This window comes from Spermophilus citellus (assembly GCF_964194105.1).
Source record: "Spermophilus citellus genome assembly, chromosome: 1".
Lineage (NCBI taxonomy): Eukaryota > Metazoa > Chordata > Mammalia > Rodentia > Sciuridae > Spermophilus > Spermophilus citellus.
This window is the reverse complement of record NC_138182.1, coordinates 38,668,054-38,695,458: the sequence shown is the minus strand read 5'-3', so window position 1 is coordinate 38,695,458 and position 27,405 is coordinate 38,668,054. Positions and strand designations below refer to the sequence as shown.

Sequence of the window (27,405 nt, the reverse complement as noted above, 5' to 3'; positions counted from 1 at the left end):
GAGATCCTCTGTTAGAGGGGCTGGTTCCAAGGAAGACGCCGGACGGATGGGGCTGGGGCTGGCAGCAGAGGAGTCGAACTGGTTATGGAGCGTGTCGGCTCCCCTGGACAGGGTTATGTCAGGAGAGCGCCTTGGCACCGAGTTCTGGCCAGAGGTAAAGATACTCCCCCTCGGGCTTCTCCCCGAGCGGGGCTGGGCGGGAGCGGAGGGGCGGGCAGTACGCCACGCCGAGCCCGGGCCGCTGAGGTCTGCAAGTCGCCTTCGGAACCCGCCGCATAGTTTCTCTAGTCAACGTGGAAGGAAAAAAAAATCATCTCAAATAGCGCCCCTCGGCCAGTAGTCCTTCAGCGCTGGTAAAGTAGGTAGAAATGAACTCGGGGAAGAAAGTGTAGAACGTCCAGAGTTTCCAAGTTTGTGGAGTGATGGGGACTCTTGACAGTTTCGCAGAGAGCTGCACCCATTTCCCCTTCCAAAACAGGACCGAAAGAGTGTTCCTCCCAAGAAAGGCTAAAGTCAGTCCCCACGTGGAACCTCAGCTGTCACGGTCGGCGGACTTCGGGCTCCTCGGGCTCGCCTCTACCAGGGCCGCGGGGACCGTCCTTTAGAGCAGCCCCATGCGGGCAGCGCGCGACTCGCGGAGCGCTCAGTCCGGGGCCCGCGGCTCACCGGGCGTTACAGCAGGAAACGCTTCGTCGCGTTTTCGGTCTCCCAGTCAAAACATTTGGCTAAATCTCGAAATAACTTTTTGATAGTCCGGAAAAATACCCGGACAAATAGAATCGCCATCAGGCTTGCGTCAGAGAACCATTTCCCCTCTGGACTCTAGTGAGATTGTTTTTTTCATTAGTTTCAGGAACTGAGTTTTTGATGATTTACCTGCCTGCTGCAGCTTCTGGCAGTATTCTCTTCGCCTCCTTTCCCCACATCATCTAGTTGTCCACCTACCCCGCAGCCCCTCAACTTCGGTCATCCATGACATCGTAACCATTACAACCTATACAGTCCGGTAGTCTTAGGCAGCTTTCAATACAAGCCGAAAGAGATTGCACAGCCCTCGCAAAACCGGTCACATTTTCAGTTCCTTTGATGCTCAGCGACAAAAAGAGTTTTGCTTTGCACGTTTTCTTTTTTTTGCATATGGAGTTCAGTGATGGTGCTCTCCCAGTTACAAGTTTCCTCTTCTCCCAAACAATTTCTAGGAATCTGTTTTTACAGGGACCTAAAGGATTAGGAGAAATTTAGCGTGTGCTAAATCACACCTTCACGCCCGCCCCACCCCCAGACAAGGATTAACATTAAACGATGTTAATCAGTTAAACAAAACAGACTTTGTTATCAGTAGACATGGCTCTCCCCACTAACCTTGGCTATCCTGTCACTTCAAGGAAGGAAGTAATAAAAACGAAATTCTTTAGAATAAAATTATGAAAGCTATACATATGAGGTCTAGATGCAGAAGATGGAGGTTTCAGGTTTTTTTTTAAAAAAGATTTCTTATTGATAGGCAATTATTGATGTGAAACGATTTATATAGTTAGTACTATCTGTGTGCCAACACATAGTAGGTGCTCAAGGATTATTTAGTCTTCCTCTCTCCTTTCCCTCCCTCCCTATTCTTGGATATTTGGCAGGAGATTCAGACTTCCCAGTGGCTAAAGAAATTATGCTCAAACTTTGCTTCTGGTTCATGTAATCTCCACTCACTTAAAAACTCACAAAATTTATCCAGGGAACCTTAATAGCGTATTAAAACTTAATGGAAATAGCTAGAAAAATAAAAAAATATGGTGATTACATACATATAAACCTGAAACACATTAAATTAATTCGAATTTTTCAGTGGCTGTAATGGGTAACAATTACTATTTGATTCCGTTTCCCAATTTCTACAGTAAAAACGAAATTTGTGGGCTCTTGCTCACTTCTAGCATTTCTGCTACAGCAGCTTTCGCCCACATACTGATGTATCTCGACCTCATATTTTTCATAGCGCAAATTTTATCTTGAAGCTATTCAACTATTTTGAGAGAAACTTGTGCTCATTTTTTCTTTTAAAAAAATAAGCAAATGGTGAAAGTTTGTAGCACCCATGGATGGAGAAAACCCACCTACCAGCTCCTCCTGCTTTGGGTGCAGAGTCGCTGGAGAGTAAAGTTGCCTGGAGCGACTTCCCAGATCCCGCCTGGTCACTACCTTATTTTCTTTGGGGCCCATTTGCGGGGAGTAAACAGGCACGTAGCGAGTTTCCTGGCAACTTCGCATTGCTCTTTAAATAGAGCATACACGCAGTTCACCTCCACTTGCAGGCTTTCCTGCCTCAAATTGTTTAAAAAAAAAAAAAATTCCTCTCTTCTCCTTCCAAATGAGGAGGCCGGTCACGTAGGGTGACCTCGTGTAAGCGGCAGGTCTCAGCCCCCTGGAGCCAGGCTGCCCCTCAGGAAGAGCAGAAGAATCGCACCTAATTAGCATCTGGCTCCCGCGGAGGTGTAATGCGTGGGCACTGTGTGTTCATCTCTTTTGCTGCATCCAAGTTCAAAGCGTCGTACGTGATGAGAACTTGGGGCATCAATATCTTCCTCACACCAGAGCCCTTAGGAGATCTCTGGACAGACGGAGGAGCGCGTTATAGTGGCTTCAGAATCAGGACTTTCCTCTCTTAAGGTCTATTTAGCTTGTTATAGAAAAACACATCATGCATGAACGTCTACAAATATCTCCCCGTGCTCCACTTCAGTGGTTCTCAAGACCCGGCTGCGAGTGTGAATCCTGGAGTCCCGCTCCTGGTTCCTGCTCGCGCAGAGCAGGGAGCGCAGCGCGGAGGTCACACCAAGTTCAGCGCCGCACGTCCATATCAGAATTGGAAAAGCCCAAAACTTTCAAACCCGTCCGGGAGCTGCTGTCTGGGGCTCAGGCCGGCGCCCCCTCAGAATTCTCTTAGAACGCGAAAATTGTGAATTACTGTGTTTTACGCAAACTGGGCGCCACTCCTGAAGGGCCCAAGGAAGCAACTGCTTCCCTTCGGTGGGGTCCTGGCATCAGCGAGACCAGGGCATGTTATTTTTTTGCAAACTGAGACTTGAAGTGAGCCCCCAACCTCCACCTCACCCCTGCGGCCCGGGAATAACTCCAAGGGATCTCCCATCTGGATATGTAAGGGTCGGAGCAGGTCGCGGTTCCCCGGACTTCTCAAGTCCTGGCCAGGCCTCGCACCGAGAAGCAGCTAGGACGCCATCTCGACCCTGCCAGGGGCCCAGAGGGACCGCGGCAGAGGGAAACCCACCCGGGCTCCCGCGCAGCAGCAAAGCCGGAGGCGTTCGGACGGCTCGGCCCGGAACGAGGGGCGCGCAGGGAAAACTGTTTCTCGAGCTGCAGAGCTCAGGCAAGTCTGGCGGGGAAGGAATCAGAGGCGGGAGGGAACTCTGTTCTCAATGTGGATCTTGCCAGTCTTGGCTTCTCGGCGGAAGCACTCGGAACGGAGCGAGGGTCCCAGAAGCTATATGGGTCCCAGATCTATATAGCTCCCTGCTTGGGCTAAGAGAAGCCTTGCCCGACCCAGGGTTCCCAGCTAAAGCGGTGCAGCGACCTCCGCTTTTTGGATGTCAGACGTAGTCTGGCCAAGGTCGTCCAGTCCAGCGGGCCTACCCCTCAGAAATGAGACTCTGCCGGTATGGCCTGGAAGCCTCAGGCAACGGCCTAGACGCAAAGAACTCATAAGAGTATTTCCAGGCCCTAGTGGCCTGTGGGCAGGGGTTAGCACAGGTTTTTTCTTTGACCAGAAAGAATTATCCAAGTTTCCCAAATCTGCAATCAGTGAACTCAAGGCCAACTGCATTCTTAGAATCTTGTCCCTATTTTTGGCCGTAGACATGAATTAAGACTCTTCTCTTCTCCTATAAATGAGGGCTCACACAGAAAAAGGGTGGATTATAGGTCTAGTAAAGATCCATTCTCTAATGAACACATTCAGGTATGTGCCTCCTTGTGGGATATTGTGTGCACCCATACTCCTGGTCCTGCCAAGGAGAGGTCCTGGGTGTGCTGGGTGGGGAAGGTGGGCTTTTCTGCAGGGAGAGTGTAACATTGCAGTGAGAGGCCTACTTGGCCTATTTGGGAGGGAGAATCCTACCTGGCCTGCAAAGACAGGACTGGGACCTGTGTGTGGAAGGAAGGGAGTGAGGGGATAAGGACAGCTTTCTCCCAGTGAAAAAGAGTCTTGAAGCTAAGAAGGCAGGGTGGAAAAAGTGGGATAAAGGTGATGTAGGACAAGACCAGAGCCCCTGGAGACCAAGTTAGAATCATAAGTCTATTTCCTGGCTGAATTTGTATTTTAAGCTTCATTCCCATTTGCTTCCCATTTTATCTTTAGTCAAGTGTTTTGTTTTAAAATCTTGCTCAAGGAAATAATTTGGTTAACAGGTACATTGTCTATTGAGAGACTATTGTACTTGAGACATAGGAATCCATTAGTGAACAAAACAGTTCTTGTGCTCACAGATCTTACAATCCAATATTTTTTTCCTCGTAGAGAAAGAAGCAAAAGATGCCACGAAACGGATAGATGATCACATCCAGAGTGACGTGAGTATGGCTATCTACAAAGTTCAATATCCCTGGAACATAGAAAGCAGAGGACCTGTCCTAGGAGTAGAAAGTCTGTTGAGGAGATTAGTCTGGACCTGAGGGAGGGTATCAAGAGTGAGCAGTTCATTGATAGGAAAAACAAGACTTTTATGAAGGATCTTTCTTTTCCCAGTGGTGCTCTACCACTGAGTTACATCCCCAGCCTTTTTGAGATGGCATCTTGCTAAGTTGCCAGGTTGGCCTTAAAACTGTGATCCCGCTCTGGGATTACAAGCATGCGCCAGTGAGCCCTACCATGGAGGGCCTTGTATAGGTCCTTAGCTGGTTAGTGTTCAGAATCCTCTCTGGAAACATTTCTGAGGCTCAGATATACCATAAGCTAGTAACTCTGTGCTCAAGAGAAAAGAAAGGTCTTGCAATGAGCTAGACCAAAGAAAGTGTTAGCAGGGTGGAAAAGTGGGATAAAGGTGATGTAGGACAAGACCAGAGCCCCTGGAGACCAAGTAATAATTAATTATATAATTATTAATAAATAATTATATAATTATTATGAGCCCCTGGAGACCAAGTAATAATTAATTATGAAAATAAGACATGCTATTTTTGATTGGAACTACTGCATCCCTTTGTAGCAGTATTGGTGGGCACAGGAGTGCTTATCGTTTCCTAGCATTTCCTGGGCACTTCACTTCTCCTTTAACCCTCATGACAAATACAGGAAGTAGGTATTTTATACCATTTTATGGATCAAGAAACTGAGGCTCAGTGAGATTGTAAGAGTTGAGTAAGTGACAAAAATTCTGTCTTCAAGCATGTGTTCTCTTCATTTTTCTCCAGGAGGCCCTTCAACCCATTGGATGATGGTTCTAAAATAAGAAAGTCATATTAAGAGATTCATAATTGAGAAATTTAAATCTTTGTGGAAAATTATAAAAAATTAAAGAAAGTAAAATAGGCAGGACAGGAGGAATGTTTTCTATAAATCAAATTCACACAACACTATTAATTTCTCTTTACCATTGCTTGCTAGAGAAGTTTCAAAATGAAGAGATGCTTAGTCATTAGTTTTGTTTTATTACACAGAGAAACACATGTTAGTCTAGTCCTAACACTTCAATGGAAATTCTTTTGATTTTTGAACTTGCAGCTCTAGGTCACTTTCCCTAGGTTGTGGTTGAAGGTGGCTCTCTTCACATATAGAACATCTGAGTTTTGTGTTTGGGGGAGGGATTATGGTAATATTCTAACTTTATAAGTTGGCAAAATTTCATAGATAAAAGGGAAACTTTTTTAAAATCCTAGATTTACACTATTAAATCAATTGGTCATTTCAATAATCTGCTTGTGACTGTGCTGTGTGCTGTGTGCTGAGGATATGACATTGATTAAGACAAACTGAGTCCTTGCTACTGGAAAGACCATAACAGGAAGGAAGGAAACCAAGGCTTTTTCAGCTCCTGCCATGTGCCAAACACTCTACTAGACTCATTTAATCTTTCAGACAAGCCTTCTGTCTGTTCTTGAATATACAGAACATATACAAAAGAGTGAGGCTTAGAAAAATTAAATATCTTGCTCAAGATAACACAGTTTTTAAACGGCAGAACTCCAGTTTAACACCAGCATAAAGACTAAGTTATTTTAGGGCTGAGGATCTAGCTCAGTTGGTAGAGTGTTTGCCTCGCATGCACAAGGCCCTGGGTCCAATCCCCAGCACCACACACACACACACACACACACACACACACACACACACAAGACAGTTCTTTTTACTATACCACACCACCTCCTTGACTATGAAAATAATTGTGAATACTTGGTAGTCATTTTATCCCTGCTTGGCCTGTTTCCTCAACTAAAACAGCTGGATAACTATTCTTTTCCTGTTCATCTCATGAAGCACTCTTAAAATCCAAAAGCACTGCAAAAAAAATTTAAAGCTGTTTTTAGTTATTTAATTTAATTTAGTCTTATGGAAGAAAAAACATGAAACCCTATTAATAGGTTTATAATAATCTATTGATTGGGGGAAAACCCTTCTATTCTAATAGGATATGACTTTATTTTATTTTTATTTTTATTTTTTGTACCAGAAATTAAACTCAGGGGCACTCGACCACTGAGCCACATCCCCAGCCCTATTTTGTATTTTATTTAAGACAGGGTCTCACTGAGTTGCTTAACACCTCACAATTGCTGAGTTGGCTTTGAACTCTCGATTCTCCTGTCTCAGCCTCCCAAGCCACTGGGATTACAGGCGTGTGCTACCATACCCAGATAGGATTAGATTTTAATGAATTATAATTGCATTTTTAATTAATGAGTTTAACATCAAACATGAGACACAGTAGAATACACACACACACACACACACACACACACACACCCACACACGGATTATGACAATCTCCTTATCCAAAGAGAATTCCAAGTTCAGTGAAAGAGACATATAAATAAGTAAATTATAAAAATGTGCTGTAACAAACTCAAGGTCTCTTTATTTTTTTATTTTATTTTTTGAGAGAGAGAATTTTTTTAATATTTATTTTTTAGTTATTGGCAGACACAACATCTTTGTTTGTATGTGGTGCTGAGGATCGAACCCAGGCCGCATGCCTGGCGCGCTACCACTTGAGCCACATCCCCAGCCCTCAAGGTCTCTTTAGATTTAACAATATTCTGAGCCTCCTCTGACAAGCTAGAAGCTTTATTACTAACAGTGTTGAACTTGGAAGACATCTGGGCAGCTTGTTAAAAAACATAGAATCCACTTCTGTAGAGTCAGATTTTCTGGAGGTGGGGCCTGACTCTTCATTTTAAAGAAGTTCCTTAATCTTGAGAAACCAGCAGGTGGGAAAAGAGCTAGACCACTTGGATACAGGCATGTGGTCTCAAAAAAATCCAACCCTATAACCCTTGACAATGTTGATAAGATTGAGGTTCTATTGTACTGGCAGAGATTAAGGATCCAAACATACTTAAGAAATTTGGTATGCCATGGGTGGGAAAGGTTGATGGGAAGTCTTTAAAGCAAATATAGATGATGTAAGTTATAACACATTATATGTAGAAGGGCACATTTTGGCTAACAGTTTTTCTTTTGAATTTGATTAAAACCATTAGTGAATGCTACTCAATTCTGGAACATCTACTTGATTCAATAAGTAAAGCAGAATTTTCTAAACTTCTTTTTTAAGTCAAAGAATGTTTTGTTTAAATGAAACTTTAACAAAAGGCCAATCTATAAAGAAGGGTTGCTATGGGTGAAGAAGAGCATGGGAGAGGAAGAGGGGGCACCCTGAAAACTGTCAGGACAGCCTGGCATTCAGCAGACTGAGGGACTTGCAGACTTATTTTCTTTGAATCTCAAGCCTGATATGTAGCCACATAAGAGGTGTATAGTAGTAAAGATTAAATGAATAAAGGAATCAAAATTTAATTGAGGAAAAAAAGTTTACTAACATTTCAATGAAGACCAAGGTAAATAATCTACTTAGTGGCTCATTTTCATTACCATTTTTTCCCCCACTGCTCATGATTCTACTTGCCTTCTTTGAACATGAACTTATGAGGCAATTGACTCTTATAGGCCAATTTCCTGTAGGACTGTTTTCACTTTACTTAATCAGAAAAAGAACCCAGGTGAAGTCAGGAAACCTGGAAAAATTCAGGCTTCATTTTAGGGGTGAGTGGTAGCACAGGACAAAAACAAAACAAAACAAAACAAACCCCATCATTTCTTTTGGAGAATCATCACACATGGCTAACTTAAAAAATTAGTTTACTGTTTCTCTGGTTATGAAAATGTAGGAAGTTTGGAAAATGCAGAAAGGCATGGAGAACAATATAAAATTTACTTTCCCTGTCATTATCCAAATATAATGCCATTACTGGTAGTTATCCTTTTATGTTTATCTTATAAAGTAGTGTAAATAAATGTAGCATCCTAATTTATTTTTAACTTTTATCTCTAAATAATATGCTCTATAGCATGATTTTCATATTTCTACATTATAGCCTATGAAAGAATGTAACATATTTTGTCTGACAAATTTCTTATTAAATGCTTGGATTATTTGCCATTTTTTTCTATTATGAATAGTGCTACATTGAATATACTTTAGTTTGAATGTATGTCTGTGTCTGAGTATTTATGGCTTTCTTACTTTTTAAGGCCTTTGATTCATCTGGTAAATTGCCCTCTGGAATGGCTGCATGCACTAGGGGAGACACCTTTAGATAATGTATTTGAGTTATTATTTCTCAAGCCAGAGCTTCACTTTTCATTTTCAATGACACTGTGGCTGATTATGATCAGCATTGGTTATTTGCCACTAAGTGTACTGTTCACCTAACTTTGGGATGAAAGAGAGGTATTAAAGATCTGGGTGTAGTTGTTTTTCAGAATTTACAATTAAAAATCTAAGTATTTTTGCTTCCCTTAAAAAACTGCAAAGTCTGAGAAAGACTGATTAGGTGGCTGGTGACTACTGTTCCTAATGACTGTAGGGCATTTTTTTTTTTGTTTTCTCCTGCAGCTTAGAATCCCTGAGTCTAAATGGGTCCCTAGACCTTTACCATCATGACCTTTATCACTTCTGAAGAGAAGTTGTCTTTGGCTGTCAATTTGCTTTGGGGACCTTTTCTAGAAGTTAAATTTATTTTTATGGAGGCTGAAACTAGTCACTTCACCACATTTGTGATATGAGTCACATTAGAATAAAGATCTAGAAGGGTGGTAAATACTTCCTACCTAAATTATACAATAGTAAGAAGTGTGATGTGAATGACTGTGGATATCAGCATTTATGACTACAGACTATTTCTCCCAGTTCCTCTTAGTTTAATCTGGGCTCGATATTTTCTGTTATGATCAGACACAAAGGTGTGTGTGTGTGTGTGTGTGTGTGTGTATGTGTGTGTGTGTGCATGCAGGCTTATGTGTGGGATTTGGGGAATTTTGAACAAGAGTCTTGTATGTTGTTGAGTTAATCATGTGTAAACACATACACGTGCATGTTCACACACACACACACTTTACCCATTTAGGGAAAGTATGCTGACTTTGCTCACAAAAGTGAAAAGTTGGCAGAATCTTTAACTTGTAACTTGGCAGTATTGCAATTTACAGGCAAGAAAGGCAAGCCAAATTGGGTGAAAATTGAGGTTGTTTTTTTTTTTAAAGTTTTTGACAGTGAAAATCATATTGCTGAGTGCACATTTAGCCATTTTGTACTTGATTTTTAACCACATTCATTGGCACTGTAGAGAGCTGGTTAAAGCTTCCTGTGGAAGGCATGCAGTGACCAGGGTAAGGTAAGGGTCTTTAGCTATTTCTTCCATGCTTCTAACATTAAAATGGGTGTTGTTCTAATTGTTTTGAAATATTGACTAGTGAAATACACAATGTGTCATTATCTAAGCTTCCTGAATCCATCCTAATGAGTATATAAACATAGACTCAGGGCTTCAGAGGCCATTATCAGACATCGTTTTAGCCAACTTTTTCACTACTATGGACAAAAAAAGAAGAACAATTTTATTTTTTTGTTTTTTTTGTTTTTTTTTAAAGAGAGAGTGAGAGAGGGGGAGAGAGAGAGAGAGAATTTTTTAATGTTTATTTTTTAGTTCTCGGCGGACACAACATCTTTGTTAGTATGTGGTGCTGAGGATCGAACCCGAGCCACACGCATGCCAGGGGAGCGCGCTACCGCTTGAGCCGCATCCCCAGCCCAAGAAGAACAATTTTAGAGGAGAAAAAGTTTATTTGACATTCATGGTTTCGAAGATCTCAGTCCATAGATGATCAGTTCCATTACTCTGGGCCTGAGGTGAGGCAGGACCTCATGGTGGAAGAGTGAGGCAGAAGACATGGCACCAGAAAGCAGAGAGAGCTCCACTCACCGAGGAAAAACATAAACCCCAAAGACATGTACACAATGATCCATTCCTCCAGTCACACCCTACTTGCCTACAGTTACCACCAGTTAATTCATTCAAGTTGATTAATGCGCTGATAGGTTAAGACTCTCATTACCCAATCATTTCACCTCTACATTTTCTTGCATTATCTCACACATGAGCTTTTGGGGGACATCTTATATCTAAACCATAAAAGACATGTTTACAGGCCTGAGCTTTTTCTGTGAGCTCATGGAACATTCGTGATGCTGGAGACAGTGGGAACTTGACAATTCTGAGAATGGGGCTTTGTTTTGAATACTGGCGGCTTGGCTACCATCTTCACAATTGGCAGGGGATTCGTGAAGTCATGAAAGGCTGTTTCCTTTTTCAAACCTTCAGGCATCAGCACAAACATCTGTGAATTTGTTTAAATACACAAATAAATAAATAATTGGTTCCCTGAATTACCTATTTCCTTAATATATATTTTTCTTATTTTTACTATGGGGGATAAATTTCCACTTCATCTTTTTTTTCTAGTTAGCTATGTTAAGGTTCCTCATTTTAGCATTCATTCAGGTGGCTTGGTATGTAAGATCTAGATGTAAGATCTGGATTGATGTGAAAATTTACACGTATTTAAATATTTTAGTGTATAATATCAAATGATGAGATACTTCAGCATTTGTAGCTTCCTGGATTATCATGTAGTCTTGTCTCAGATTCTGTTTTATTGTTTATGTTTATAGTAAGCAAAACAGGTGTGGTTTTAAATGTTCAGTATGAGACTTTTTTTGGGACTAATTACACTGTTATTATTTGTGACTTTCCAGTTCATAATTAATTAAAATATGGGAAAAATATGAACTATAGTGATTGGTCTGATATACACAATGTAATTTAATATAGTTGACTTATTTGGTACGCATTTAGGAAATCACAATTACTATTGGAAACTTTAGTGGGTTTATAAATAACAATTATTATTATGCAGAATTGGACATGTAGAAAGTCTAGGGATTTGGCTTGATGCAAATTTAATAGCCTAACCTGGCAGTTGCCTATTTAAATATAACCCTGCTGTCATTTTAAATACTATTTATTTGCCGTTATCTCATAAGGTAGGTTACAGAACACATTTTTAAAAATCTGGGTATTTGAACTGACTATTTTATTTATTTTAAGTTAAACAATAGTTGATTGTGATTTTCAGGTCCCTTACCCTCAGTGATTTAAACTTTGTTTGCTAAATAAATTAAGGTATATTCTGGATTTTGCCTCCTCCTCTCCAAATTTAGGTATATTATGAAGTAAGACTGTGATGCTGTCTAAAGTACATATTTGTATTCCATTACTTGGGTTCTTTCCTCAGTGTCTATCTCTGGTTCAGATGGAATCAACAGCTTATTCTAGATCTGATGAAATAAAAACTGGGGTGGAGAGGCATCGCAGGTCCCCATTTTCTGAGATGCTATGTTGCCTGACATGAATGAACACACAGCACACTCACATGCCCTATCTGTCCCTGATTGTAACACACTAAACTAGCACATGATGCCCTGTTTAAAAATAAAAAGGCATTAATCCCCCTTTAAACAGAAGTATGTATTGCAACAAATCCCAGAAGTGTTCATTGTTGAGATCCATCCAGAATGACATTTGGCTTTGTGATACAGAGCCATAGCACGGTTTTTGTTAGCATGGTGACAGTGTCTAATTAAACTTACTTTATTGAGAAGGATGAGGATTATGAATATTTTTCCTTAGGTTGTGTGTGTGTGTGTGTGTGTGTGTGTGTGTGTGTGTGTAGAGGATGTTTGGTGACAGCCAGGCAGTATGAGAACAGTTTTGGGAGTCTAATTCATTGATAACAACCCCAAGATCTCATCTGACTCTGGTAATCTTTGAATATATTTAGCACAATACTAGGCTCTATGAAGGGTCTTCTTCATAGCTTCGATAGAAATGGATCCTCTTGCCGCTATGCCATGTGGTTCTCTCCTTTTGCCTTCTCATCCATGAGTTTGGTTCACAACCTTTGGAGAGGAATGGAAAAAAAGCAGAATTGGCAATTATCCCAGTGATCTGGATTTTAATTAACTAAGTCCTTCCTTTTTTTTCTACTTTTTTTTTGGGGAAATTGTGCCCATAGGCATTTTGTGGGAAGGATACATTTCTTAATGAATAACTATACCTCAAGCTTTCTTTGGACCCATGAGGGAATATGAAGAATAATTAGCTATAAGGGGCATAGTCAAAAGTATAAGATTTACACTCAGGCCAGGAACTTTATTAAGGTGCTATTTTTTGTTGTAATCTCAGGGATTCTCATCCAAAACATAGCAGCATCATGTCATGGAAGAAACACTGAACTTTGTGGTTAAAAGAATCAGTTCTTATTTCATCTCTTCCCCTAACTGAAAAAGTTTGTGCTTTTGGAAAATCACATTAACTCTTCAGACCTCAGCTATGTCAGCGGTGTCAGTCTGCTATGTAAGATCCCTTGGTTCAAGGAACATTTGAAGTCTTTAGTAGAACATACACATCATCATGAGCTGAATGCATCCTCATGATGGAAATGGGATATCTCAAGTTTCAGGGTAATACTTCCCTGCATTTAAAAACAAATATTGGGCTTGGGATCTAGCTCAGTAGTAGAGCACTTGCCTAGCATGAATGAGGTCCTGGTTCAACCCATTGTAGGGTTAAAAAAAAAAAAAAAAGGAATTTCCATAGAAGGAGCTATAAGTCCTAATAGTATTAGAAAAGCAAATTTCATTAACTTATTGAATGTAGAATTAAAACATATCTAAGTATTTTAAGAATAACATGTTTTGTGTGTTATAATAGTAATACATATTCATTCCAGAAAATGTATAAAATTAAGACAAACAAAAAGAGACCTTAATTTCTTCTTTCCTTCCTTCCTCCTCCCATCCCTCTCTCCCTCCTTCCTTCCTCCCTTGTTCCCTTTCTGTTTCTCTAGCTCGATGGCTCCCTCTCTTTCTTTCTCTCTTTGTCTGGGATTTAACCCAGGGAGGCTTAGTCACTGAACCACATCAGCTCTTTTTTATTGGTTATTTTGCTACAGGGCCTTGCTAGGTTGCTGATGCTGGCTTTGAGCTTGGAATCCTCCTGCCTCAGCTTCCAGAGCCACTGAGATTGCAGGTGTGAACCACCCCACCTGGCTTAATTTTACCATGCAGAACTAATAACATTTTGATATATTTTCATTCCTTTTGTTCTTTATATTTCTCTTTTACCCTGTACCATATGTGATTTATTTTTTAAAAAGTTGAAATCATATTGTTTTTACTCTATACATACATATAAATCTTTTTTTGCTTGAGAAAACACTGAGTTGTTTCCCATGTCTTTATTCTGAACCATAATTTTTTAAAGCTGATCTTTTTTTCCTGATCTTTAGATTTTTGTGACTCTAGAGATCAATTGCAGTTATTGCTATGCTTTGTCATAGGAAAGGCAGCTTATAAATAGGTGATGTTTTGAAATATAGCCAACACCATTTTTCTGCAGAACTCCACTGTGGGGATTCAGTTTATGACAATGGAATGCAGCAATAACTAGTCATAAAGGAGCTGAGATTGTGGTATAATGAAGAACAACCCTAAGTCAGGAAGCTTGCATTTGATTCCTTGCCTTGTACTAATTAATACCCTGAATTACTCTGGGCAGGTACCAGGTCCTGACAGTATATGCATCTAGTAAATAGCCGTATAACTGAGCAGTTTGTTGTGGGTCCTGACACTCCATGGAATCTTTATTCATCAAACTGATCACAACACAACTGGGTATAAAGAATGCCTGATCACTATGTTAAGTTATGCTGTGCAGACAGGCCTGTTATTCTTCTCAATTGCAATTTCCCCAGCTGTAGAAAAATGTTGGTACCAATATGATCTGATTCAGAATCTGTATCATTTTGTCTTCACTTATTTGTTCAGCAATGTATTGAACATGACTGTGCCACTTAAGTTTACAGTGGTAGGAGTCAGAGGAGTCAGGCTGGGAAACACACACAAGGAGTTGCCCTGCATCTGGCATCAGTGGATTTTGCATTGCAATGCAAATGACCCTGTTAGGACCTTCACCCTTAGATCCACTGCAGGAGGTAAGGACCCTTCTGTGCAACAATTGCTTCCTGAACTGTCTTTTTAGTACAAGGAGGTTGGATAGGGGTGAAAAAGCAAGATTTTCATATTAACAGTTTACCTTTCCTCAGGGATTTTGATTCTTGAAATTCATTATGATACTAATACCTTTAGTTATTTGTTTACAGATGGCAGCAATTTGTTTTTTTTTAATTATTTTATTGTTGGTTGTTCAAAACATTACATAGTTCTTAATATACCATATTTCACAGCTTGATTCAAGTGGGTTATGAACTCCCATTTTTACCCCGTATACAGATTGCTGTGTCACATCAGTTACATTTCCATTGATTTACAAATTGCCTTTCTAGTGACTGATGTATTCTGCTGTCTATCCCATTCTCCACTGTCCCCCCTCCCCTTCTCTCTCTCCATCCCCTCTACTACAAATCATTTCTTCCACTTATATAATTTTTCTCCTACTCCTCCTTTCCTCTTATATGTAATTGTGTATAACCCTGAGGCTCACCTTCCAATTCCATGCAATTTCCCTTAACTCTCACTTTCCCTCTCGCCTATCATCCCTGTTTAATGTTAATCTTCTTCTCCAGCTCTTCGTCTCTACCCTGTCCTTGGTTACTCCCCTTATATCAAAGAAGACATTTGACATTTGTTTTTTAAGGATTGGCTAGCTTCACTTAGCATAATCTGCTCTAATGCCATCCATTTCCCTACAAATTCTATGATTTTGTCATTTCTTATTGCAGAGTAATACTCCATTGTGTATAAATGCCACATTTTCTTAGCATAATCTGCTCTAATGCCATCCATTTCCCTACAAATTCTATGATTTTGTCATTTCTTATTGCAGAGTAATACTCCATTGTGTATAAATGCCACATTTTTTAATCCATTCATCTATTGAAGGGCTTCTAGGTTGGTTCCACAATCTTGCTATCGTGAATTGTGCTGCTATGAACATCGATATAGCAGTGTCCCTGTAGCATGCTCTTGTTAGGTCTTTAGGGAATAGACCGAGAAGGGGAATAGCTGGGTCAAATGGTGGTTCCATTCCCAGCTTTCCAAGAAATCTCCATACTGCTTTCCAAATTGGCTGCACAATTTTGCAGTCCCACCAACAATGAACAAGTGTACCCATTTCCCCGCATCCTCGCCAGCACTTGTTGTTGTTGGACTTCTTAATGGCTGCCAATCTTACTGGAGTGAGATGGTATCTTAGGGTGGTTTTGATTTGCATTTCTCTGACTGCTAGCGATGTTGAGCATTTTTTCATGTACTTGTTGATTGATTGTATGTCCTCCTCTGAGAAGTGTCTGTTCAGGTCCTTGGCCCATTTGTTGATTGGGTTATTTGTTATCTTATTATCTAATTTTTTGAGTTCTTTGTATACTCTGGATATTAGGGCTCTATCTGAAGTGTGTGGGGTAAAGATTTGTTCCCAGGATGTAGGCTCCCTGTTTATCTCTCTTATTGTTTCTTTTGTTGAGAGAAAGCTTTTTAGTTTGAGTAAGTCCCATTTGTTGATTCTGGTTGTTAACTCTTGCGCTAAGGGTGTCCTATTGAGGAATTTGGAGCCTGACCCCACAGTATGTAGATCATAGCCGACTTTTTCTTCTATCAGACGCCGTGTCTCTGATTTAATATCGAGCTCCTTGATCCATTTTGAGTTAACTTTTGTGCATGGCGAGAGAAAGGGATTTAGTTTCATTTTGATGCAAATGGATTTCCAGTTTTCCCAGCACCATTTGTTGAAGATGCTATCCTTCCTCCATTGCATGCTTTTAGCCCCTTTATCAAATATAAGATAGTTGTAGTTTTGCGGATTGGTTACTGTGTCTTCTATTCTGTACCATTGGTCCACTCGCCTGTTTTGGTACCAGTACCATGCTGTTTTTGTTACTATTGCTCTGTAGTATAGTTTGAAGTCTGGTATCGCTATACCGCCTGATTCACACTTCCTGCTTAGCATTGTTTTTGCTATTCTGGGTCTTTTATTATTCCATATGAATTTCCTGATTGTTTTATCTATTTCTACAAGAAATGCTGTTGGGATTTTGATTGGGATAGCATTGAACTTATAGAGAACTTTTGGTAATATCACCATTTTGATGATGTTAGTTCTGCCTATCCATGAACAGGGTATATTTTTCCATCTTCTGAGGTCTTCTTCTATGTCTATTTTTAGGGTTCTGTAGTTTTCATTGTATAGGTCTTTCACCTCTTTTGTTAGGTTGATTCCCAGGTATTTTATTTTTTTGGGGGATATTGTGAATGGAGTAGTTGTCCTCATTTCCGTTTCAGAGGATTTGTCGCTGATATACAGGAATGCATTTGATTTATGCGTGTTGATTTTATATCCCGCCACTTTGCTGAATTAATTTATTAACTCTAATAGTTTCTTTGTAGACCCTTTTGGGTCTGTTAGGTATAGAATCATATCGTCTGCAAATAGTGATAATTTAAGTTCTTCTTTTCCTATTTTTATGCCTTTAATTTCTTTCGTCTGTCTAATTGCTCTGGCCAGTGTTTCGAGGACTATGTTGAACAGAAGTGGTGAGAAAGGGCATCCCTGTCTTGTACCAGATCTTAGAGGGAATGCCTTCAATTTTTCTCCATTCAGAATGATGCTGGCCTGTGGCTTATCATAGATTGCTTTAACAATGTTGAGGTATGATCCTGTTATCCCTAATTTTTCTAGAGTTTTGAACATAAAGGGATGCTGTACTTTGTCGAATGCCTTTTCTGCATCTATTGAGATGATCATATGGTTCTTATTTTTAAGTCTATTGATGTGGTGAATTACATTTATTGATTTCCGTATATTGAACCAGCCTTGCATCCCAGGGATGAATCCTACTTGATCATGGTGTATAATTTTTTTGATACGATTTTGAATCCGATTCGCCAGGATTTTATTGAGGATTTTTGCATCTAGGTTCATTAGAGATATTGGTCTGTAGTTTTCTTTCTTTGAAGTGTCTCTGTCTGGTTTAGGTATCAGGGTGATGTTGGCCTCGTAGAATGTCTTTGGAAGTTCTCCCTCTTTTTCTATTTCCTGAAATAGCTTGAAAAGTATTGGTGTTAGTTCCTCTTTAAAGGTTTTGTAAAACTCTGCTGTATACCCGTCCGGTCCTGGGCTTTTCTTAGTTGGTAGTCTTTTGATGGTTTCTTCTATTTCCTCTATTGTTATTGGTCTGTTTAGGCTGTCTATATCTTCCTGACTCAATCTGGGCAGATCATATGACTTAAGAAATTTATCGATGCCTTCACTATCTTCTATTTTATTGGAGTATAAGGATTCAAAGTAATTTCTGATTATCTTCTGTATTTCTGAAGTGTCTGTTGTGATATTGCCTTTTTCATCCCGTATGCTAGTAATTTGGGTTCTCTCTCTTCTTCTCTTCGTTAGCATGGCTAAGGGTCTGTCAATTTTATTTATTTTTTCAAAGAACCAACTTTTGGTTTTGTCAATTTTTTCAATTGTTTCTTTTGTTTCTATTTCATTAATTTCAGCTCTGATTTTAATTATTTCTTGCCTTCTACTTCTTTTGCTGTTATTTTGCTCTTCTTTTTCTAGGATTTTGAGATGATATATGAGATCGTTTATTTGTTGGTTTTTTCTTTTTTTAAGGAATGCGCTCCAAGCAATGAATTTTCCTCTTAAAACTGCTTTCAGTGTGTCCCATAGATTCCGATATGTTGTGTCAGTGTTTTCATTTATCTCTAAGAATTTTTTAATTTCCTCCTTGATGTCTTCTATGACCCATTGATCATTCAGTAACCTATTGTTCATTCTCCACGTGATGCATGATTTTTCCTTCCTTCTTTTATCGTTGATTTTCAGTTTCATTCCATTATGATCAGATAAGATGCATGGTATTATTTCTACTCCTTTATATTGTCTAAGAGTTGTCCTGTGACATAATATATGATCTATTTTTGTGAAGGAAGCAATTTGTTTTTGATAAGTGATTCAAAATACCTTTCAGTCAGTGGCTAAGACCAACTTCTCTGCATAATAGGATGGCAAATTAAAGACACATTCCAAATATACACACAATTTACAAATGAATGCAGGGACCTGCATACAACTGTTAAGACATCCTGCTTTGATCCTCAAGAATATAATTTGATCTACAGTTGAGAAAGACATACTGAGTCATATATATTTGGGAAAAAAATTTGCCTTAAGGAAAAATTTTCTGGGGCAGATTTGTAATATTTGAGAAACTAGAACTTATAAAATGCCCACTTTGTCGAAAGACATAATAGAAGGGGCATCTTGTCAAGGTGTTTTTAATCAATATTTAACTGTATTGAGCACATAAAGCAGGGTAGATTTCTTCTTCAATTCCCTCTTTCCCTCCCTCCCTTCCTTCCCCTTTCATCATCAAGAGTAAAATGTTTAACTATATGCATGTGAATGCATTTATTCTTGGATCCTTATTTAACAAAATTTGAAAAGAAAACACTTTTAAAGAAAACTCTTGGTGTGGTATGACAAGTGATTCAAAATACCCTTTAGTCAGTGGCTAAGTGGTACGTTTCTTTGAGGCATGGGAAGGGTTCTCTTAAACACCCTGACATGTTCAAGACTTCCTGACACCCAGGATTTAGATCTAAACTGCAGTACATGCTAGGCCCTCTTCAGGACAAGGAATGTTCATCTCAGAAATAATATAGTCTATTGCTTGATGAAAGATTGGGATAGAGTCAAACTATGTGTTTTGGTGTGTGACTTTAATATTTGTATTCAGCATTTATTATCTGGTGAGTTACTATAGACTTGCATTTTTCTAAGTCAGACTGTATTACCTGTTGTATTGCAATCTAAAGTTGTAGGGAAGGGTGCCTTGAAAAGCATGTTTTCCAAATGTCAGTTGAGACTGACTTTCACAAAATATGTAGCTGAATATAATGTTATCCAGTGACTGTCTTGAAAATACAATGAAGGGAATTTCTGCAGGAAATGGGGAAAAATCCAGAATGATTATTAAAAGACTTGCATTCCCAGGACTCTCTTGACAATGTGAATTAAGTTCCAGTCTATCTTTCTCCAGTTTTCTTTCTGTTTCTCTTACTTACCTTGCTTTCTCTAGATCCTTCTTCACAGTCCTCGCATACCCTCTCCAGTTCACTTTAATGCTTTCCCAGCTCAGTTTTTCCTTTTGGTAGCCTAGCACTATTACATAAATGAGAACAGGAAGTGACTACAGGGGGGCGGGAAGGGAACAAAATTGATCAAAAGATTGGAAAAATCAAACTTACACAGAAATGTCAAAGGAGCTAAGATTATTCAGCAATGGGAAATAGAAACTGTTGGGTAGTTTAGTAAAAGTTTTCAAATCTATGAAGAGGTATGGTATGGAGACTGTTGACCAGCTATTCCCCTGGCTGATGCAAAGAGAACAAAAGGAAATGATTTTGAACTAGAGGGGAGCTAAGTTGGCCAGAGGAAAGAATTTCCCAATAGTGAGATTTGTTAAACATTAGAAAGGATTACTGTGGACTCTTTTTTCCTGGAGCTCCTTAGATATAAGACAGAGACTGATGATAGGTGTTCTTGCCTAAGGCACTGGAGAACCAACCAGATGACCAGTGGAAGCTCGTTGCTGGTCTTTTGAATCTACTCTTAACCAATTGAACTTCAGTCCAACAGGTATGGAGAAATGCCAGGCTAGTTCATGCCTCTGCCGTGTCAGCAGAGGTTAAGCCAACCTTCCCATAGACTATTTTCTTGGTATCTAATTGCTGTTTGGTGGCAAAGAGTGCCTGGGGGAGAGGTGGGATAGATGTAAAGAATACAACCTTGCCACAGGCTAAAACATATTGGCCCTCTGCTGTGGTTTGAATGTGTCTCTCAAAGGTCATGGGTTGGAAATTTAATACTTAATGCAACCAAATTTGGAGGTGGGACCTAATAAACCAGTGAATGGATTAATGCTGGCATCATCTGAGTAGCTTAATTATTGTGAGAATTATAAAGGGAAGATCAGCTGTCTCTTGCTTTCTCTTACATGTGCTTTCATGTCCTTCTGCCTTCTGTCCTGGAATGATAACACAAAGGCCCTCACCAGATGCTGGCCTCTTAGCTTTGGCTTCCCAGTCTTGAGAACTGTGAAAAACAAATTTCTTTTCTGTATAATCTACTCAGTCTCTGGTATTCTATAGCAACACAGAAAGAACTAAGACACCTTCCTTCTCAGAATTTTTGATGGAAAGGGTGAGGTCTATGAAGTGTGAAGAATCCTTTTACTAATTAGTATAACCACTTTGAAGAGTAATATGGACATTCCTCAAAAGACAGGGAATAAAAGCACCATATGACCCAGCTATCTACTCCTTGATATTTGTTCAAAAGAACTAAAATCAGCATACTCTGGTGATAAAAGCACATCACTGTTTATAGCAGCACAATTCACAATAGCCAGGTTATGGAACCAGTCCAGGTGGCCATCAAACAGATAAATGAATAAGAAAAATGTGGATATATGCACAATGGAGTTTTATTCAGCCATAAAGAAGAATGAGATTATGGCATTTGCTGATAAATGGATGGAACTGGAGAACATCATGCTAAGTGAAATAAGCCGAAACAAGGATTGGAATGCTTTCCTCTCATATGTGGAAGCTTGAGCAAAATAAGGATTTAAAAAAAAAAAAAAAAGGAGGGAGGAATCCCATGAAAATAGAAGGGAGATCAGTAGAGTAGAGGAAGGGTATAGAGGGGGAGGGAGGAGGAGGGATGGGAAAAGGGAGGAAGTACAGAGTGACACTGACCAAATTATGCAATGTACATATACAAATATACCCCAGTGTATTTCACCTTTATGTGTTTCTATAAAGCACCAATTTAAAGAACAATAAGTAAATAGAAGGAAGACTGTAGAGTAGAGGAAGGGGAACAGGAGAAGGGAGGGAAAGAAGAAGCACTGTGAGTTGAGATGAAGCAAATTATATTCCATGCATGTATGATTATATCAAAATAAACCCAATTTTATGTATAATGCACTAATAGAAATATTAAAAAAGAGTTTTTGAACTTTCCCCTCCCTTTTTTAGACTTCAAACATTTTTTTCTTCAACTGTATAACTTCTGTGTGTTCATGAAAACTTCTCCTTTTAAAATTTGGAAATATAGAAGTGTGCATGTATCTCAAAAGTGGAAAAAGTGTTCCATTTAGTTCTTATTAATAAACCAATAACAACTGTGGGATTTTAGATTTGGGTGGAATCTTGGAGAGATCATTTGGTTGGACACAGTAGATGAGTTTTTCTAGCCTTATTAATAATCCCCAAATTCTATTGCCATGGCAATAGTAATATTATTTATTACTTTAATTATATTTATTAAAATAATAATATTTTATTATTATAATAAATTGTTATAATTTATTATAATAAATCATTATATTTATAGTATATTATGCTTACATAATATTATTATAAATATACCACAAGAATGCAAGTATAGTCATATTAACAAAACCAACTTAATACATTCTTCTTCTTCTTCTTATTATTATTTTTAAGTTATTTTTTGGTTGCAATTGGACACAATACCTTTATTTCACTTATTTATTTTTATGTGGTGCTGAGGATTGAACCCAGAGTCCCGCACATGTGAGGCGAGTACTCTACCACTGAGCCACAATGCCAGCCCTATTATTATTATTTTTGAGCCCAGCAGTGTTTGCCCGCTAAGCCACATCCCCAACCCTTTTTACTTTTTATTTTGAGACAAGGTCTCACTAAATTGCTTGGGGCCTCAGTAAGTTGCTGAGGCTGGCTTTGAACTTGCTGTCCTCCTGACTCAGCCTTCTGAGTCTCTGGGATTACAGAGCACTGTACCCAGCTCAATACATTATTTTTGCCAAATAATATTGACTAAATATTTTTCATTGAATGATTAAAAAAATTTTAATTCATTGTTTAGACATTACCTAAGAAGTTTTGACGGGGCGGGGTTTATAGGAGGGTGTTGGGTTTTTTTTTTTTTTTTTTTTTTTTTTTTTTTGGTGGTGCTGGGGATCAGACCCAGGGCCTTCTGCATGCAAGGCAAGCACTCTACCAACTGAACTATATCCCCAGCCCATGTTTTTTTTTTTTTTTTTTAATTGTGATTAAAAAAGCCCCACAATAATAAATTTGCCATTGTAACCATGTATGTTTTTAGTGTACCATTCAGTAGTGTTAAGTATATTCACATTGTTATGCAACAGATCTCTTGAACTTTCTCATTATGCAGAACTGAAACTCTATACCCATGAAACACTAATTTTCTTTCTCTCCTCCCTCCAATCCCTTCAGACCCTCTTTCTTCCTTCCTTCTTTCTTTCTTTCCTTTCCTTTCTCTCTTTCTTATGCTGAAAATGGAACCCATGACCTTGTGCAAAGTAAGCAAGTACTCTACAATCAATCCATGCCCCCAATCTTATCTACTTTATTTTTCAATGATTTTGACTATGTTATGTACTTCGTATGGATGCAATCCTCTTGTGGTTGGATTACTTCACTTAGCATTATGTCCTTGAGATTCATCCATGTTGTAGCATGACAGAATTTCTTTTCTTAAGGGTGCATAATATGCTATTGTATTTTCTTTATCTGTCAAATAAACATTTGAGTTGCTTCCATCTTTTCATTATTATGAATGATGCTGCAGTGAACATGGAGCACAGTTATCTCTTTGACATACTGATATTACTTCCTTTGGATGTTTGTTCAGCAGTACGACTGCTGGACTGTTTGGTAGTTCTATTTTTAATTTTTTTGAGGAAGCTTCAGTTTTCTATAATGGCTGCACCATTTTACCCTCTCATTAGCAGTGCACCAAGGTTTTAATTTCTCTCCATCCTTGCTAGCAATTGTTATTTTCTTTTCTCTTGGTAGAGACCATTCTAATGCATGTGAGGTGGTATCTCAGTGTAGTTTTGACTTGCATTTCCCTTATGATTAGAGACACTGAACATCTTTTCATGACTTTTTATCCATGTGTATATCTTCTTTGGAGAACTATGTATTCAAGCCACTTGTGAATTTTAAAATTGGGTGATTATTGATGTTTGGTTGTACAAGTTCTTTATATATTCTGGATATTAACCCTTTACCAGGTATCTGGTTTCCAAATAGTTTCTCCCATTTTATGGGTTGCCTTTTTTACTCTGAGGTTTCCTCTGCTGTGCAGAAATTTTACACTATTTGCTTAGGTTTTTTTTTTTTTTTTTTTGTACTGGGAATTAAACTCAGGGGCACTTGACCACAGAGCCACATCCCCAGCCCTGTTTTGTATTTTATTTAGAGACAGAGTCTCACTGATTTGCTTAGCACCTTGACATTGCTGAGGCTGGCTTTGAACTTGCAATCCTCTTGCCTCAGCCTCCCAAACCACTGGGATTATAGGCTATTTGCTTAGTTTTAAGTATTAAAAATTTGAATAGTGAAACACAAAATATTCTTGGTTACTTCAAACATGATTATTGCAGGAAAACCACAAAAAAGATTGATTCAGTACTAATAATTTATTCTGAAAACAAACATACATTAAACCAAATGTAAACCTTTTGTTCCTCAGGAGTTAAGATGAAAGATTATACTATACTACTTTAGTTTTTAGCCTAGAGATTTTTTCATTCAACTCTTTTAAGAAGGTTTGAGATTAAAACTATTTTAAATGTTATTCTTGACATCATTCTTTGAAAATGTTGCTAAAGAAAATGAAAGTAACCTTTTGCTGTGCAGCATCACACTAATGAACATGGAGTATTCTTTCTCTTTTAATCATTTCCTTTAATGTTCTATTCACAAAGATTCTTAAAGAGCAACTGCAATGAGGACGTGCTTTGGCAGGCAAGGAGGGGACTTCTGCTCAATCTCCCACCCTATCGTCTATAACTTTGAACTACTAATGTAAACCCCAGTAGAGGTGAGCTGATTATTCATTTTAACTTGATGAACATCCAAAAAATTTCTGAATCAGTCTGATGTTCCTGGGGCTTTCTAAATTTTCTTTGTTCTTGCAAGATATTCAGACCTATTCCACATGATTTATTCTTTGGTCAACTGTCAGACTGCAAAAGGTTGGGGTTTTTCATCTGAAGACTATTACAAATGGAGAGGGAAGGGCAAGAAATCAGAGAAAGCTTGGTGCATCTGGCATAGATAATACAGGTCTTTTGGCTTTGCTAACAGGGGCAGCATGAAGCTTGGTTTGGCCAACATTCTGTACATGTCCTCTTTTTAATCAGAAAGTCTGTGTGTGTTACAGAATTTTTTTTTCAGTTAAAAAAAAAGTCCTCTGGCAGGTTATCCTGATTTCTGAAAATCAGTTTTGAAAAGAACAAATTTAGAATGTTTAATGCCTCTTACAGGTCCGGGCATATGCACATGAACACTTGTTCGTAGACTGCCATGTAGTCAAGAGAGCTTGCGTGTTCAGAACTCAAAGTTGGCCTAATAAAAGACACCAGACTACAGTGCTTGCTTTGTTTGTTCTGTTTGACTGAACCAAATGTCTTCAAGTTTCGTTTTCAATTTTTATCGTAAAAACTTGGAAAGCAAGGTGTTTGCTTACTGCTGGGATTTGATTCTGTCTTAAAGTCCTGGAGCCTAAGTTTTATGTGGCTTTCAAAAAACTGCAGTTTTATGATGCATATGTAGTACAAAGTTGAAAAATGTAAAGTAACCAAGTCGGAATAAACAACAACATAAAAACTAAAAACAGTCAAAGTTGAACACTAAGTACACCTCTCACAATAGATACCCCAACTTTTAAGTGTTGTTCCACACATTTAACATGAGAAATCTGTGAATGTTCCTTCCTAGCAGGTAAAAGATTCAGATGGGATTGTGTGTTTCTGTCCTATTGTTCATGTTGAGCCAGCTATTCAAGTATTAGCATTCATCAAATTCATGAGAGTTTCTCCCATGAATTCTGGTTTATTACTCTGTGTTATGGTTTCTCTGTTTTACGTTGTACATCTTGTTGATTCTCCTTATAGTGGCAAAATAAGGAAATATCTGTAGATTATAATACTATAGATATGTGCTTGATACTTTGGCTAAAAATAATCATAAATCAGGTAAAGCCAAGTGCATTTTAGACTTTAAGCTAAGATATAGCTTCCCACCTGCTCAGACTGAAAACTCTTGCAGGATTAAGAGAATAGGGAGGTGAAATTATTTTTAAAGGAAAAGGGAATGATGTATAGAGTTAAAAAGCAACATTACAGACTATTAAACTGTTAAACGCAAATGACAGCCAAGTTATATAAAAGCCCTGTATATGATATGTTTATTGTTATTGGGTTTTAGCCTTTGCAGTCTTTGGGGAATTTGCTGGCCTGTGTTTCCAGTTTAGTAGAGTACATTCAGCTGCATTGTGCACTTGAGTTCTATGGAACCGTTGTGCTTCATCCGCATTTACCTCATCCTTGTGGGCAAACATCTGCTTTTGCGTCTTACTTCTTAGAACTGCAGCTGGATTTCTGGAATTCTGTGGCCATCTGGTATTTTCTTCTGCATATTAATATGATTACATTGTATCAAGGGTTCTTTTTTTTCTTCAAAATAAAGATACCCCCAATATTTTTAGATTATGAAAATGATATAGTTCATTATAAAATATTCAAGCTAGGAAAAGTAGAAGGATTAGCAGCAATGATAGAAAAGTCCTAGAGAATAACCAACCACTGGTAATATGATAACATTGGTGATCATCCTTACAGATGTCTCTCAATGCATACATATTCACATATAAATATATGAATATATAAGTAAATATATACACAATTTTATATAAGTAAGATAATACTTAGAGACCATTTTATAAACCTTTTCCATACTAATGACTATAGATCTACATCATTATTTTAAGGGATACATTATGTACATTGTATATAAAATACCGTCTAGGGCTCAGTAGGTCTTCAACCAATAATTTTTGGATGAATGAGCCATGATATATTTAACCAATCTCCTATTAGTGGATATGGTTGATTTCTGATTTTTCACTATTATAAATCACACTGCAACGAATATCTGTTTGTATCTGTGTTCACATATACAATGATCCGTTTAAGAAAAACTTCCTAAAACTTTCCTCAAAAGGTAGAAATATGTAACAGTTGGGTAGTGATAAACTTGCCAAGTTGCTGAACTTATGCCCAAGTCATACAAATGTACACTGTCATCAACGATACACAAAGGTGTATATTTTGACGTGTTCTCTCCAACATTGTTTTCGTTGTCAGTTTTTTAGAATTTGTCATTCTGATAGAAAAATAGTTTATTGATTGAACTTGCATCTGTACATTACAAACAAGGCTGAGTATCAGTACCCTTCCCCATTTATTTTTTAAAGGAGTAGATGCCCGGCACATAAAAAAAGTGTAGGTTGTGTCCAGCAGTGCTAGTTTAAATTCTGAAAGCCCAAGTCAAAATGCCAGGAAACAAAACTCAGTTTCTTGGTAATAATAAAGTGACCCGACTTCCAGCAGAGAGGTTTTGTGACTTCTGTGTCATACTACTGTACTTCTCTCTTCTCTAGGCCCCATTCCACCTCAGAGTGCAGAAGCACCTTGGTCAGCCTTTGGCCTTGCCTGGAAAAGAGTCCTCCTTAGCGAGCACTTGCTGGTCAGGGTGATCAGGGTTCTAAAGGAAAGAGTGCCTTGTTTCTATTCAAGTAGTTGGATTAGTCACAGGGATACTTAATCCACACACTAGTAGGATCCTCCAGAAAGCCTTTTTGTTTTCATCAGAGCATTTAGTACTCATTTAGATGGAAAAA

The 27,405-nt window shown here is 38.6% G+C and overlaps 1 protein-coding gene across 3 annotated transcripts in view; it reads left to right on the top strand.

The window, feature by feature from the left end:
- Positions 1–2,950: 2,950 nt before the first annotated feature.
- The window catches only part of LOC308649006 (uncharacterized protein), a 111,592-nt gene continuing 87,137 nt past the window's right edge, over positions 2,951–27,405 (top strand). For 2 of the 3 annotated variants that reach the window (XM_081294278.1, XM_081294277.1), the window contains exons 1-2: positions 2,951–3,379; positions 4,526–4,578. In XM_081294278.1, coding sequence (XP_081150404.1) covers positions 3,052–3,379; positions 4,526–4,578 — 381 coding nt within the window. In that variant the 5' untranslated portion in view covers positions 2,951–3,051. Of the gene's footprint in view, positions 3,380–4,525; positions 4,579–24,427; positions 24,544–27,405 lie in introns of all 3 variants that reach the window. The other variant, XM_081294276.1, reaches the window with a different exon arrangement.